This window comes from Gossypium hirsutum, chromosome A06 (genome assembly GCF_007990345.1).
Source record: "Gossypium hirsutum isolate 1008001.06 chromosome A06, Gossypium_hirsutum_v2.1, whole genome shotgun sequence".
NCBI classification, from domain to species: domain Eukaryota; kingdom Viridiplantae; phylum Streptophyta; class Magnoliopsida; order Malvales; family Malvaceae; genus Gossypium; species Gossypium hirsutum.
The window spans coordinates 119,707,059-119,722,950 of NC_053429.1; the positions used below are offsets into that span (position 1 = coordinate 119,707,059).

Here is a 15,892-nt window from a genome sequence, read left to right on the forward strand (position 1 = left end):
AGACAAATGAACTTGTTATCGAGCTTTAGCATCACGTAAGGCACTTGTAATGTCATATAGATTAAAAGGTGCTAGACTCGTCATAATAATCGATATGACATGATCAAATTCAAAGGGAAGACCGTTGAGTATGGTCAATTACTGCTCCTTCAAAGACACATGGTGGCTACATCTAGCCAAAGAATCACAAAAATGTTTAGTCTTGGCCAAATATGTCAAGATAGACAAATCGTTTTTCTTAAATGATGAAGAAGATAACGATACCTCATGGCTTTGGTAGTAGATTAAGTGCCAAGAATTCTCGTTAGAGCATCCCATAATTCAAATGATGATTAAAAATGCCAATCAGATTATTGTTGAATGACAAGCTTACAACAGACAAAAGCCGTGCTGACAATGCCGAACCCTGTTGCTCATAGTGAGCGTATGTCAGATTTTTAATAGGAGTACTATCCTCGCCACTAATCAACCGTGGTAGTACGGTAACCATCCCCTTAACAAATGGAAGTAATCGATAAGTCTTAAGCATAAGCAACACGTGTTGTTTCCATGCTAAGAAGTTGCCATCATCCACAAGCATAACCATTTTTGGGTGGCAAATGTAAACAGATTGAACGATTTCCCAATTGATGTATCAGTAGAACCAATGAATGAATCCATTGTTGATGCAACTCTGAAATTTTTTTTACTCTGATAATATGATAAAAACTCAATAAGTAAGAATCTTTACATTCATTCCATCATCAATACAAGGTTTGTGAATATTTATACACAGAAGTTAAAATAAAGACTCAACAGAAGCCAGCTAATCAAATCTAACCAACTTCAGTAGCTTAACTACTTCTAGTTATACGATTACTTATTTAATAAGTTTCAACTAAGAATCAGCTCTTAACCACCAAAAAATTGTTGAGGATGACATTCAATTAAAAGCAAAACATAATGGGGATCTTGAAACATTATATAATGTACCTTCATTATTTTAACGATGACTACAATAAGAATTTTCCTTCCTACTAGTAATAAGATTTTTTCATTCTGATAAACCAAAAATGTAACATGTTTTAATCCTATGCTTAGCATGTTTTTGGATGATTTATTATATAATTTAATGAATTTGATTCCTTTAATTTCATGTTTCTATACTTAGGAGAGCATAGAGGAGCAAAAGGAGCAGAAAACGAGCCCAAATCAGATAAAACAAGCTACTTTCAGGATCTACAAGGCCTGGCCATTCCCACACGGGCTGAGCACATGCTCGTGTGAGCCATACGGGCTGGCCACACGCCCATGTGCCAGCCCATGTTGATATCGCTCCCTATTTCCCAAACACGCGAAAAAAGCCAATTTTTTAGGGTTTCTGAGCATTCTAAAGTCTATAAATACACACTAGAAGATGACCTAAGGGAGGACGCAGAGAAGAGCGAAGAAATTACTTGAAGAATTCCGTCAAAATCAACTCAGAAGTAGGATCTCCTTCAAGATTGAAGATCTCCAGTCAACTTCTCTAGAAGTTTTTAGGTTTCTTTATGTTTTGTTGTTTTCCTAATTTTGATATGTTTTCCTCCCAAAGTATGAACTAAATTCCCTAGATACCTAAGGAAGATAAAACCTATGACGGGTCTTGTTATTTAATTTTCTGAATTACATGATAAATACTTGATTTCTTGATCCCAATTATGTGTACTTATTCCATGTTTTAATGTTTTCAGGATATTAATTCATGATTGATGTGCTTAATTCAGTGGAGCAAAAATCCATGTTTAAGAGTAGATCTGGTATAATTGAGTGGAGTTGCATGCAATCCTAAAAGTAGGTCGGCATAAATCTACCAGATTAGAGTCAAATCTAATAGGGGAATCTATAGATCGAGTTAATACGACAATAGGGGTTTTAATTAGAAAGAGATTTCAATTAATCAACCTAGAGTCAGTTATTTTTACTCTCGAAATATATATTAATATAATTTAGGGATTTCTACGGATCAAGGCAAGTGAATAAATCGTTTAATTCAGATTCAGAATAATAAATGAAGTTTAGGTGGATTCTTTCCTGGGTATTATATCTGTCATTGGTTTATTCTATTATTTTTTTACTTTATTCTCTGTCGAGTTCTTAATAATTAGTTTAGATAATTTTAGATTAAAAACAAACTTCTTCAATTTATCGGCTAGATAATAGAAAGATAGTAAGTACTAGTACTTTTAGTTCTCGTGGATACGATATTCCCGACTCACCATAGTTATACTATTATTCGATAGGTGCGCTTGCCTTTGTCGTGATTTTAGTTAGTTAAGTGAATCATCATCAAATTTTTGGCGCCGTTGCCGGGAACTAAAATATTAGGAACACTTAATTTTTATTACTTTAGCCATTTTTATTTTTGTTGCATTTTATTGTTGTTTTTAACTTAATTTTTGTTTACTAATTTTTCTTTTATTTATTTCTGGCAGGTTCCTTTAGTTTATAACTAGAAGCAACCCACCAGGTCCTCCAATATTCGACAGCGAAATTGAAAGCACAGCTCGTAGAAACTGTAGAAAAGTGAGGCAGATTCGATAGAATACAGTGGAAGAGTAAGAGGACGTTATAACTATTACTAAGGAGATGGCTGATAATCATAATAATCAGCTACCTCTTGTGGTTGCTACAAATCCTGTAAATCAGAATCCTGCATCTCGTACTATGTACGATTATGCCAAGCCCAATTTAACTAGGGCTGAATCAAGTATTGTTAGACCTGCTATTGCTGCCAATAATTTTGAACTGAAACCTAACACTATTCAAATGATTCAACAGTTTGTTCAGTTTGATAGCTTATAGGACGAAGACCCAAATATTCATTTGGCTAATTTCCTAGAATTCTATGACACTTTTAAGATTAATGGTTTTTCTGATGATGCCATTCACCTTCGGTTATTTCCATTCTCATTAAGAAATAAAGTTAACAGTGGTTGAACTCCTTACCACAAGGTTCTATCACTACATAGGAGCAAATGACAAAAAAATACTTATTAAAGTACTTTCCACTGGCTAAGGCAGCCAAGCTGAGGAATTATATCTCTTCCTTCGTGCAAATGGATTTAAAGACCCTTTATGATGCATTGGAGAGGTATAATGACTTATTGAAAAGGTGCCCTCACTATGGGTTACCTCTATGGCCACAAGTTTAAAATTTTTACAACAGTTTGAAACCCTCAACTAGGCAATTGATCGATGCAGCCGCCGGTGGGACTTTGAATAACAAAACATCTAAAGTGGCTTATGGGTATATAGAGGAGATGTTACTGAATAATTATTAGTGGCAAGTCATGAGAACAAAGTTGATGAAAGCAGCCGATGTTTTTAATGTAGATGCGGTCACCATGTTGTCAAATCAGGTGAACTTTTAAGTAAAAGGATTGATGGTTTATATGGTTCTACGTAGGTACATCCGGTGATGCAGTGCGATACAAATGGAGGAGGGATAAACAATCCAGAATGTCTATCCTAAAACCCTAGCACAGAGAACGAACAAGTCAACATATGAGTAACAATTCTAGACCTCAGAATAATCCTTATAGTAACTCTTATAATGCAGGTAGGAGGAACCATCTCAATTTCTCGTGGGATGGTCAAGGAAATCAGAGACCACAACCCCTCCAGGCTTCCAACAACAACCATACCAGCAAGAGAAAAAGCTAAACCTTAAGGAGATACTAACGAAGTTTATTTCAGTGTCAGAAACCCGTTTCCAAAACATTGAAACCGCACTTAAAAATCAACAAGCGTCAATTCAAGAACTGGAGAACCAAATAGGTCAGCTTGATAAGCTGATTTCAGAGAGACCACAAGGTAGCTTACCTAGCAACAGCGAAACTAACCCAAGAGAGTAACTTCATGCAATTACGGTTCGAGACGAAGAAGGGTTAGTCGAACCAGAACCAGAACTAAGGCAAAAAAATGTGGTAAGTCAAGGTAAGGTTGAGGTAAGCCACAACGAACAAAAACTGATAAGTAAGGAGTATAGACCTCGTGTGCCATACCCAAATGCGACATAGAAAGACAATACAAATGAACAATTTGGCAAATTTCTTAAACTTTTAAAAAATTGCATATTAACATACCGTTTATTGAAGCTTTTTCCCAGATGCCAAATTTCGTAAAATTTTTAAAGGAGCTTTTAGCAAACAAGCGGAAGTTAGATGATTCGTCGTACGTAGAGTTAAATGCAGTTTGCTCAGCTATCTTACAGAATAAACTACCCAACAAATTGAAAGATATAGGGAGTTTTATTATTCCTTGCTTAATTGGTAGTTTAAGTGTTAATAATGCATTGGCTGATTTAGGGGCTAGTATTAATATTATACCTTATAAAATGTTGAAACAACTAGGTTTTGGGAAACCCAAACAAACTAGGATGAGTATTTAATTGGCAGATAGAACCATTAAATTTCCTAAGGTATTATTGAAGACTTTCTCGTTAAAATTGATAAATTCATATTCCTAGTTGATTTTGTTGTCTTAGATATGGATGAGGATAGTGATGTACCTTTAATTTTAGGCCGGCCCTTTTAAGCGACTACCAGAACTATCATTGATGTAGGTACAGGAGAATTGATACTTCGTATAGGCGATGAAACAATAAAACTCCAAGCTCGTGATTCTATTAAGACATCTAGTGATTGAGATGATTATATAAGTTTTGTTAATATGAACAACCTAGTGGCTCAACATTCTTTGCAGGAAACTCCACGAAAAAGTGATATAGAGCCACGGTCTACCTTATGTGACAAAACTAGAACAACTCATGAAGAACGAAGGCTACAAATTAATGAACTAGATGAATGACAGTCACATGTCAAGGAGAAACGGAGAATACACGATGAAAAACTAAAGCAACTCCATGACGAGCTTAAGGATGGAATGAACCACTTCAAGGTTGGGGACCAGGTACTGTTAGATGAAACGGACCCTCAAATCACCACTTCAGAGCTTAATGTGAACAGAGAAATCCCTTTTACGGTACTCAATATCTTTTCATACAGTACAATCGAGGTAACACATTCTGAATTCAGCAATTTTAAGGTAAATATTACTTAATTCAAACCTTATTTTATTAGTAGATTTGGCAGCGAGAAAGAGAAGTTTCGACTTCATGAACCATCGTGACTATGTGAATACTAGGTAAGTCGAGCTTAGAATTTAAATAAGCGCTTCTCGAGAGTAATTCGAGCATTAACATTCCTAATTTACTAATTTTATATCATGATATTTTTAAAATTAATTAATTTTTAAAATAATGAAAAATGGTTTTTTTAGACCCACACAGCCTGGACACACGGGCGTGTCCTAGGCCGCATGGATCTTTTGACTTAGTTTTAAAATTTTGAAAAAATTGACAGTGAGTTACACGTCTAGGCGACACGACTATGTGACCTAGATGGCCTGGACACACGGGCGTGTCCTTGGGCGTGTGGAGCCTGAAACTTAATTTTTCCAAAAATTGACAGAGACACAGCCTAAACCAGTTCACACCGGTGTGTGGCATGGCCGTGTGGTCTACACGGCCTGGACACACGGGCGTGTTCTAGACCATGTGAAACTTGGAGATAAAAATTTCAATTTTAAAACAAGTCAAAGAGTTACACAGGCAAGGCACACAGCTGTGTGTAAGACACAGCCGGGCCACACGGGCATGTAGGAGGTCACACGAGCGTGGGAAAAGCGAATGAGATTGCACACGGCGTGGACACACGAGCGTGTCTGAGGTTTTGTGAAGATTGATCTTTCTTTCTTAACTGACATAGGCTGAATAGGAGACCACACGGGCGTGTGACAGGCCGTGTGGCTTAACAAGGGCCCACGCGACCATGTCACCCATTAAAAACCCTAATCTCTTTTCTTTTTCTTTTTACTTTGTCTTTTTCCTCATATCTTTACCTTAGTCACCGCAAGCCTTCTAATCAGCCTTTTCAGGCCACTGTACCGTCTCCCATCTCCTTTCCTCCCCTCAATCGTCCCACCTCGTCACAAAACTCTCATCTTCCCGATTTTCCCTTGAGACCACAAACCACCACCGCTCTTTCCCTCGCCTCACCCGAACCCCTATCATACCTAAATCTATCATGAACCACACCCTCTCCCATTTCCTTCAACCACCACACTGAAACTCGCCTCTCCATCGACTCCTCACCTTTCGTTCCCCTCACCCCTTCTCCATTTCCTTTCTTTTTCCCCTTGCTCCTCTTCTTGTACGCACAAACCCCATCGAACCATCTCCCTTACCACTGCATATTTCCCTCATCGCATAAACGCACAATGGTCGCCTGAACCACCGTCGTCTCCCAGCTGACCCATCAAACCGCCACCATCATTTCTCCGAGCTCCAACCACCATCGTCGGTTTTGTCCACTTTTACCCTTTTCTTTATCTTATTTAATATTTATTTTTATTATTTGTTTATTTATTTCTTATTTTATTTTAGTTTCAGTCTCTTCTTTGTTGTTTTTATTTTTTAGTTTTTTATGTTTATTATGACGAATATACGAGGCAAAACTAAGACTGCCATCCCCACTATGAAAAAGTGAAAGGGGCTCGGAGCGACCTCCTCCTTGAGCGTATCCGTTGAGGCCCGCCACCCCTACCTCTAATTTGCAGTGAGCCTTCAAGAGGATTTATATCAGCTCATTCGCGTACGACTACTTGGCCTAAGCCGCTTTGTTGATTGGGTTACATTGGAGTAGGTCTGACTAGCTGATGACGTGCACGCTATTGTTGCCACAGCTCTGTGGGATAGATTCTTTGCCATTATCGAGCCCACTTAAATAGAGCTAACGTTGGATTTTTTCTCGACATTTCTGGTACAGCAGGTCATGACAGTTCATGACGAGCCAAGCACCATCACTTTTCGCCTTGGTGGTTTGGTGCGACAGATGAGTGTCTCAGAGTTCGGTGCTGCCATGGGACTTTACCCAGAAGAATTTATGAGCACCGAGGGCTTCCTTTAACTTCATCAGAATATCCACCTCTTTCCATCACGTTGTTGGACCAACCTTACATCTAGCTAGACACCATATGATTATAGTCACTCGAATGCGACTTCTCTCTCTCCAACCATACGGTACATTCACGCCCTTTTAGCTTACACTTTGACATGTCAGAGAGAGAGCACTAGAGTCATTAGCACTCACGACTCTTATTTCTTATGGAGCATGATGCACAGGCATATATTTGATTTGGCGTACTTCATCGCTATATCCTTCTGCCATCAGATTGACCGCCACAAGAAGGGTTTCATCTATCTAGGCCCTTACGTGACTCGCCTTACTTGACACTTCGGTCTCTAGACACACCGGAGCAGTCCTCTACACTCAAACTTGTCAGCCAGATGTCCCCATAGGGCATCTCGAGCATGATACACATGAGGATGATCAAGCAGCTTCGTGGAGTAGATCCTTCTCAGTATAAATTGTTTCATTCTGACTCTCAGAATGAACCCGATGACTTTACTGATAATGTTCCTCCCTATCACGAAGACCCACCACAGCCTCCACCTTTGAGTCACTGATCTGTTCCTTCTACTGCTAGCTTTTGAGGAGTTCATTAGTTTTCATCAGTACTGCATTTAGAGGTTCAACAGTATTGATGGACATTGCACTAGATTTGTCAACATTTCCATATTGCTCCTCCAGCGCCGCCGACTCACGATGCTGATGCGTCTGATGATGAGGACCATTGAATCCATTTATCATTTATTTTTATTTTTATTTTTTAGTTTTAGTTTTATTTTTGTTTTATGTTTATTGTTATGTTTTTAGACTTCTTTTGTTTTTATATTTTGAACTATATTTTTTTTAATTATTATGGTTGTTTCTAATCGAGTAACCCTTTAATCTTCTTCAGCATTGTGTTTTATTTCTTGTCAGTTGCTCAGAATCATGCACTACATCTACATTTATCTATAATCCTGCTTTTCACTATTCTGGGCATTTCATCCAATATTCAGGGCAGTTTCAATTCTCTCCCTCTCTTATAATATTTTTGTTTCTACTGTGATTATCTATTTTTGTACATTGAGGACAATGTAGATCTTAAGTGTGGGGAGGTTATTTATATGATTATTAGAAAATCCCTGAATTATGTCTTGTATTCAAGCAATTTTCTCATTTTACTATTAGAATAGATACTCATTGATTTGTGATTTTTATTGATATGTTTTGGATTAAATTCATAGGTAATTGTGCATTGATTGTTTAAACTTTAAGATATGAGAGAATCAAGCATGATAAGTCTATTTTCAGAATAAAAAAAATTGCTAGGTTGTTTCCTTAAATTGAGGTATTACCTTGAAGTTTGAGATTTGTAAGATTGATATCAAAAACCATAATTTTTGTGAGATTTTGAGCCTTTAGAGTATACACTTTTCGTGCTCACTTTATTATTGGTTATGAGTGTGTCAATACTGATTGGTTATTCTAGAACTTGCTTCGATTATACATGTCGAGACCACACCTTTGATTTGATATGCTGAGATGACAAAGGCACCTAGATTTTAACCCACTTATCACAAAAAGCATACATTCATAATTAACCCTTAGTGAACCCCTTTGAGCCTAATAAACCATTTCTTGATCCACCCTTAATATTAACCCATAACTCATTCTTTTTTATTCATTGAGAATTTTTTTTCCTGTTTTATTGACTCCCTTTTTTTTCGAGATTTGATTTGGTCAGTTGCCTAACTATGTTATTTTGTTTCAGTTGTTAAATTATCTCTTATTATCCATAACTCAAAAAAAATATTTATATTGATTATTACTAATTCTATGTTATTTGAACTTAAACAGTTAATTTTATATTTTAAGAAGAAGCTCGTGTTATTATTGATAAGTTTTCAATTGATGTAATTATTCAGTATTAGTTTATTTTTCTAGTTTGGCAATTTATCAATTCGATCTCGATTCTAACTCTCTTTTTTAGCCTTTATCCACACCCTTAACTAAGCCCCATTACAACCTTTTAAAGACATTTTGATTTGTGTATCATCTCATTTTATAGTGGTGGAGATTTGATTTTCATGCAAGCCTATGGTAACAACTTTTCATATTTGACTTTTGAGTGCTTATTCTTGAACCTTAAACACCTTGAGTGGTTTGAGTGAATCTTTAGTGAGGATGTCAATTCTTGTTAGTTTTGAATTAAAGGTAATTACCTAGATAAGGGGAAATACCTATGTTTTCATGCTTTAAAAATGTGTGACTTGGATTGTTTGAATCTTTAATACTCTTTTAGTTGAATTATCAATGTGTGATTATTTGTGAATTGTGAAAAAACATTATTAATGAGAATTATGAATTGAGAAAGTTTAATTTTAATTGTGAGTTGAGGAATTTGCTTGAGGACAAACAAACACTTAAGTGTGGGGATATTTGATAAACCATAAAAGTAACATGTTTTAATTTCATGCTTAACATGTTTTTGGATGATTTATTACATAATTTAATGAATTTGATTCTTCTAATCCTTTAATTTCATGTTTCTATACTTAAGAGAGCATAGGGGAGCAAAAGGGGTAGAAAATGGGCCAAAATTATATAAAACGGGCCAAAATCGAACAAAACAAGCTACTTTCAAGATTCACACGGGCTGAGTACACGCCCATGTGAGCCACACGGGCTGGCCACACACCCATGTACCAGCCCGTGTTGATATCGCTCCATGTTTTCCAAACACGAGAAAAAAGCCAATTTTTAAGGTTTCTGAGCATTCTAAAGTTTTTAAATACACACTAGAAGATGACCTAAGGGAGGACGCAGAGAAGAACGAAGAAATTACTCGAAGAACGCCTTCGGAATCAACTCAGAAGTAGGATCTCCTTCAAGATTGAAGATCTCTAGTCAACTTCTCTAGAAGTTTTTAAGTTTCTTTATGTTTTGTTGTTTTCCTAATTTTGATATGTTTTCCTCCCAAAGTATGAACTAAATTCCTTGTATACCTAGGGAAGATGAAAGTTATGACAGATCTTGTTATTTAATTTTCTAAATTACATGATAAATACTTGATTTCTTGATCTTAATTATGTGTACTTATTTCATGTTTTAATGTTTTTAGGATATTAATTCATGATTGATGTGCTTAATTCAATAGAGCAAAAGTCCTTGCTTAAGAGTAGGTCTGGTATAATTGAGTGGAGTTGCATGCAATCCTAGAAGTAGGACGATATAAATCTATCGGATTAGAGTCAAATCTAATAGGGGAATCCATAGATCGAGTTAATGCGACAATATGGGTTTTAATTAGAAAGAGATTTCAATTAATCAACCTAGAGTCAGTTATTTTTACTCTCGAAATAGATATTAATATAATTTAGGGATTTCTACGGATCAAGACAAGTGAATAAATCGTTTAATTCAGATTCAGAATAATAAGTGAAGTCTAGGTGGATTCTTTCTTGGGTATTGTTTCTCTCATTGATTTATTCGATTATTTTCTTACTTTATTCTCTGTCGAGTTCTTAATAATTAGTTTAGATAATTTTAGATTAAAAACAAACTTCTTTAATTTACCAACTAGATAATAGAAAGATAGTAAGTACTAGTACTTTTAGTCCTCGTAGATACGATATTCCGGACTTACCATAGCTATACTATTATTCGATAAGTGTACTTGTCTTTATAATTTTAGTCCTCATAGATACGATATTCCAGACTCACCATAACTATACTATTATTCGATAAGTGTATTTATCTTTATGGTAATTTTAATTAATTAAAGTGAATCATCGTCACATTTTTATCTCGGATAAAAGCAAGTGCCACAACTTTGTCCTCAACCTCATATAGAAGGTAAGCCGAGGAGGGACTTGAATGATGGTTCCAAGTGAGGGATACCAAACTCTTTGAATTTGGCTTTCACGCTCTCTTTCACTGTCACTTACCAGTTACCATTCTCTGTCTTTTATTATTATTAAATTAATTATAACAGAGAGAAAGAATTGTTTATTATCCGGAGAGAGAGTGAGCGCTCCAAACCAAAGCCATTACCTTTGACTGACCAGTCCACTACTGTAGGCTCCAGAACCCAACAACACAGCAGCAACAGCGAAGCAATTGACGCTACTGCTCCGCACAGTCCACAGCGCACTGCCTTGAATGAAAGAAGCCACTGCTTTTATCTTTTGGCCACTTCTAGATTTTTATTAACATCCAAAACCAGCAAGCGCTAATTCGGAGACACTGACACAGCCCTGCAGAGACAGTATTACTACATACAAATACTTCTCCTTTTGAAACCACCAGAACAACCCCAAAATTAAATTCACAATCTTCCTCTCAGACTCATATCTATGGGGTCAAGGCCGAAACCTGTTTTTCTCTTTTTTCCAAATCTAATCCAATCTATATGTATTAATTAAGGAAAGGAAGTAATTAAGGTAAAAGGGAGGAGAAAAAGGACAAAGGTTGATGTTAATCTTTTCTCCGAGAGACACTGCACTGCAACTTTTGCTGGTATTTGCTTTATAAAGAAATTCAACAACCATGTCCATGTTTTTCTTCTTTTGCCTTCCCTTTTAAATCTCTCACACGGGACGGGAATACTCCTTTTTGACGCCTCTCTTTTCTCATTTATTATTTTCTCTGTGCTATATACGTTTCCTTCATACTCTTTTTTTTTTCTTTAAAATAAAAAAGAACTTTTTTTTTGCAGGAATAAATAAGAGAAAGGAAGAAAGAGAGACTACTGCAATGCTGCTAACTGGTCACAACTCACCAGTTGGTAGGTAGAGCTTGTGGTTGATAGAGAGAAAGATGTTTTACTTGTAAAAGACCTTACTCTCTAAACGCTTATTTCTCTCTCTTCTCTCTCTCTCTCTCACAAAATCATACAAGAAAAGAGTAAAAAAGGTATAGAGCAAGTGAACGTTGTTTGGACAGTGCTGGGGGGTTGGTGTGTGTGTGCGCTTTCTATTATGGATAGCTATGAAGCAACCAGAATTGTGTTCTCAAGAATCCAAAACCTTGAACCAGAAAACGCTTCCAAAATCATGGGTCTACTGCTAATTCAGGACCATGGGGAGAAGGAGATGATTCGTTTAGCCTTTGGTCCTGAAGCTTCACTTCAGTCTGTCATCCTCAAGGCCAAAAAAGAGCTTGGTCTTCCTTCTAACTCTCCTTCTACACCTTCAACCCCATCATCTCCTTCTCCTTTCCTCGCCAACAACCAGAATCCTGTTAATATTCCAAGGCAAAGCTCTGCTGCTTCCAGGCTCCTACCCAACGGTGGAGTCAATCTGCCATCTTCTCTCACCATCCCTACTAACCTCTCTACTTCTTCTGGTACTTCTTCTTGGAGTCCTTTGTCTGAACTTCCAAACCCTGATGAGTTGATTAGTCCAAGCAGTGAGTCTTTAAATCCTTCTTCTTTGCCCTTCTATGGAAACGGAGGAGCTACTGATATGGTTGATGAGTTTCAACTTCAAGATCAACTAGCTTTCCTCAACGAAAGCTCTCCACAGCTTAACCCCAAGAACCATGATTTCTTTTACCCCCAACCCGCTGACTTATCCTCGAGTTCAGCTGCTGCTGCTGCTTGTGGCAGCACTGACGCCATGGGGTTCCCCTCTTATTGGGGACCTCCTTTCACAGGAGGAGCAGCTCTGTGAGCGATATTGTGGGAGCTGAGGACCCGGCTTCAGGGTTTGGGTGGAGACCCTGCTTGTATTTTGCTAGGGGGTACTGTAAAAATGGGAATAATTGTAGATTTATCCATTGTGGGCTTGGGGAGTCTGGTTCAGTAGTTGGAGGAGCAGATGGTGCAACCATGGTGGGTTCACCTAACAAGATCGAGATGGACCAGTGCCATGAGTTACTTAGATCTAAATCCGCTCAGCAACAAAGGTTGGCTGCTGCTTCACAGCTCATGGGTTCTGCTTCTTTTCCTTACTCCCCAAAGGGCATGAATTCGTTCCTTCAACAGCAACAAAATGATACTCAGAGGTACATGGTCCTTTCTCTTTGTGCAATCTATTATGTAGTTAAAGATTTAGTTTTCACTTAAATATTTGGTGTGTAGAACTGATGAAAGATTTCATTTTGGTTTGACACTGTAGGGCTGCAGCCGCTGCTGCTTTAATGATGGGTGATGATATGAACAAGTTTAACCGTTCCAGGCTTGAAAGAAACGGGTTTTCAATGAACGGTGAAGCAGGCATGGTTAACCCAGCTTCAAGACAGATCTACTTGACTTTCCCAGCTGATAGCACTTTCAGAGAGGAGGATGTGTCAAATTACTTCAGGTTTTTTGTTTTAACACTCTTCTTCTATGTTGTTGCTGTTTTTTTTAAATTCACCTTTTGATGCTAAAAACTATTATGTTTCACCTTTGAAGTATATATGGTCCGGTTCAAGATGTGAGGATACCATACCAGCAGAAGAGAATGTTTGGATTTGTCACTTTTGTTTATCCTGAGACCGTGAAGATCATCCTGGCTAAAGGGAATCCTCATTTTGTTTGCGATGCTCGGGTTCTGGTGAAGCCTTACAAAGAGAAAGGCAAAGTTCCGGACAAGTACAGGCATTCTCTCTCACTTTAAAGTCTTAATTTTGGATGCCCTGCTTACTTGGTCTAGATCTGTTAAACCTGCTGTGTTATCTCGCAGGAAACAGCAGCAACAGCAAGTGGAAAGAGGAGAGTTCTCCCCTTGTGGTAATCCAACTGCCCTTGATTCTAGAGATCCATTTGACCTTCAGCTAGGTAAGCAGAGAAGCCAACGAACCGTTTATTTTGCTTGTGATGTATGCCAGGTTAACAATATCTGATGTCTACTGTAGGGTCAAGGATGTTTTACAATACCCAGGACTTGTTATGGAGGAGAAAGTTGGAGGAGCAAGCTGATCTTCAGCAAGCCCTTGAGCTTCAAAATAGAAGATTGATGGGCCTGCAACTCCTGAATGTGAAGAAGCATCACCATCACAGGGCTCTTTCTAGTGGAAGTCCCATTCCATCACCTACCCACTCACCAAACCCGTTCAGCCAGTCACTTGTACTTCCTCAATTTCACAACAGTCAAGAAGCTGCACAAGGTAGCTACACATTTTCCCAAGTTTGTATGAATTAGCATTCTTTCCTGGGAAAAAATGGTTGACATTTTCTTATTACAGAGAATTGTTCTAACCCTGTGCTGGCTGTATCTGCCACTGCTTCTGAGAAGCAAGCAGTGAGTACTACTGCGATTGCTAAAGAATCGGCCAGTGTTGAAGAAAATGGTACTAGCAAGGAGAGCCCTAATTGTGAAGATGCTAATCTGCCAGAAAGGTATATACGTAATGGAACTTTGTCCATTCAGATTGAAATCAGGACTAAATCAATGCTGGTGAATAGGATATTGTTGCTTAAATTTGCGTTCGGTTTCTATTTAGTTCATATCTATGATATTTATGGTTTAATTTCAAGCCTGGGGGTGATCGAATAGTGTGTTGATTTGTTGTGACTTATGTGTCTATTGTATCAAATTGCAGTTTGGAGCACAACCTTCCTGATAATCCTTTCGCATCTCCTACCAAAGCATCCGGGGAGTTCTTGTCTGCATTCTCCAATGCTGAAGCAGATCGGGATGTTTCAGTCTCGGCTTCTTCTGTCAACAGTAACTGGGTCTCTTCAACTCTACTTCCTGCAAATAATGCTTTAGAGATTGCATCCTTCAACTCTTTCAACTGTCAAATGCCCAGGTACTTTGTTTTTCTCAATATGGTTATAAACGGAATCTCGGTATTTGTAACATGAGTATTGCTTCTCAACGCAGGTTCTCGTCTGGACATGGTACCATTGGTATGTATGCCGGCACAGGCGGCCCGACTTGCCCTGTTGGTATTTAGCTTCCTATGCTGAGGTAAACAGATAGCGTAGGATTCTTTCTTTAATGCATTATTTCTGTTTTGCTTTTATTTGCACGATGAGTTATGTTTTGTTTCTCTAATGAGATTACCTTCACATTACAGGAAGACTGAAGGTATAAATCAAACACAAAATTTCACATCAGAGATCAGAGATCTATAGAGAGCCACCACCACCACCGCACTACAATCAGAACCACCACTCAACCGTTACTCGTAATCATCGTCAATACTATACTTACTACCATACAAAATGCGTACATAAAAGGCAGTGAAGGAAGTGGGTCAGCCATTCCTTTATTTTGTTGTAATATTGTTATCTATTGTTTCAGTAGTTTGGACCACAGGTAAAAGCATAGAAGAAGAAAGAAAAAAAAGGATCACACAGTCAATGTGTAGTTGTAACTCCCCTTGAACTGTAATTTCTTTCCCTTATTTTTCCAGCAGTGATGGTTTCCCTGGAAGAAACAAGGAAAAAAAACCCCCTTATTTTAGTTTGTTCATTTTTTTCCTAGCCTTGTTAGTTCATGTTTGTTAGGGTGTAATCAAAATCCTCTTCTGTACAGAGCATCTGCACTCAAAAGAAGGGAAGCAACACTCGAAGAGGTAGAAATAGTAAAAACATGCATATATGGTATTGTAGGGGGAAGACATCTATAGAGGGAATCTTAAATCTCAGTTCAAAGTTGTACCTTGATCATGATCTACTGTTATGAGATAGAGAATTCACTATTAAAAGGCATCAGAATTTCAAAAAGGAGCTCTAAAGTCTAATCTATTATGTGTTTGTTTTTATAAGTTTATTATTATTATTTATTGGTCTTAGTGCAAAAGAATTTGTCTGATTGTTTGAATGTTACCTGCACATGCAATGATGCATTATAGCAAATTGGCAAAGGCATATTATTGATTAGGTGGGGTCATATATCCTTTGAGAATTTAGATTTTTAGACAGTGGTATGACATTCATTGAGAGGGAGAAACAGGATGGTCCACAAAGACATAAACAATCACATGGG

General features: G+C 37.6%; 1 protein-coding gene and 1 non-coding gene across 2 annotated transcripts; one reads left to right on the forward strand and one right to left on the reverse strand.

Annotated features, from left to right (window-relative positions):
• Positions 1-3,044: 3,044 nt before the first annotated feature.
• LOC121231509 (small nucleolar RNA R71) lies at positions 3,045-3,151 on the reverse strand. The gene has a single exon (XR_005929567.1). It is a non-coding gene; the product is annotated as a small nucleolar RNA R71 (small nucleolar RNA).
• Positions 3,152-11,209: 8,058 nt separating this feature from the next.
• LOC107962102 (zinc finger CCCH domain-containing protein 53) lies at positions 11,210-15,615 on the forward strand. The gene is given in 11 exon segments (XM_016898347.2): positions 11,210-11,489; positions 11,689-12,617; positions 12,620-12,977; positions 13,091-13,276; positions 13,369-13,554; positions 13,640-13,734; positions 13,812-14,063; positions 14,142-14,295; positions 14,499-14,708; positions 14,783-14,869; positions 14,979-15,615. Coding segments are annotated over 9 exon segments (2,181 nt in total). The 5' UTR covers positions 11,210-11,489; positions 11,689-11,950; the 3' UTR covers positions 14,856-14,869; positions 14,979-15,615.
• The last annotated feature ends 277 nt before the right edge of the window (positions 15,616-15,892 follow it).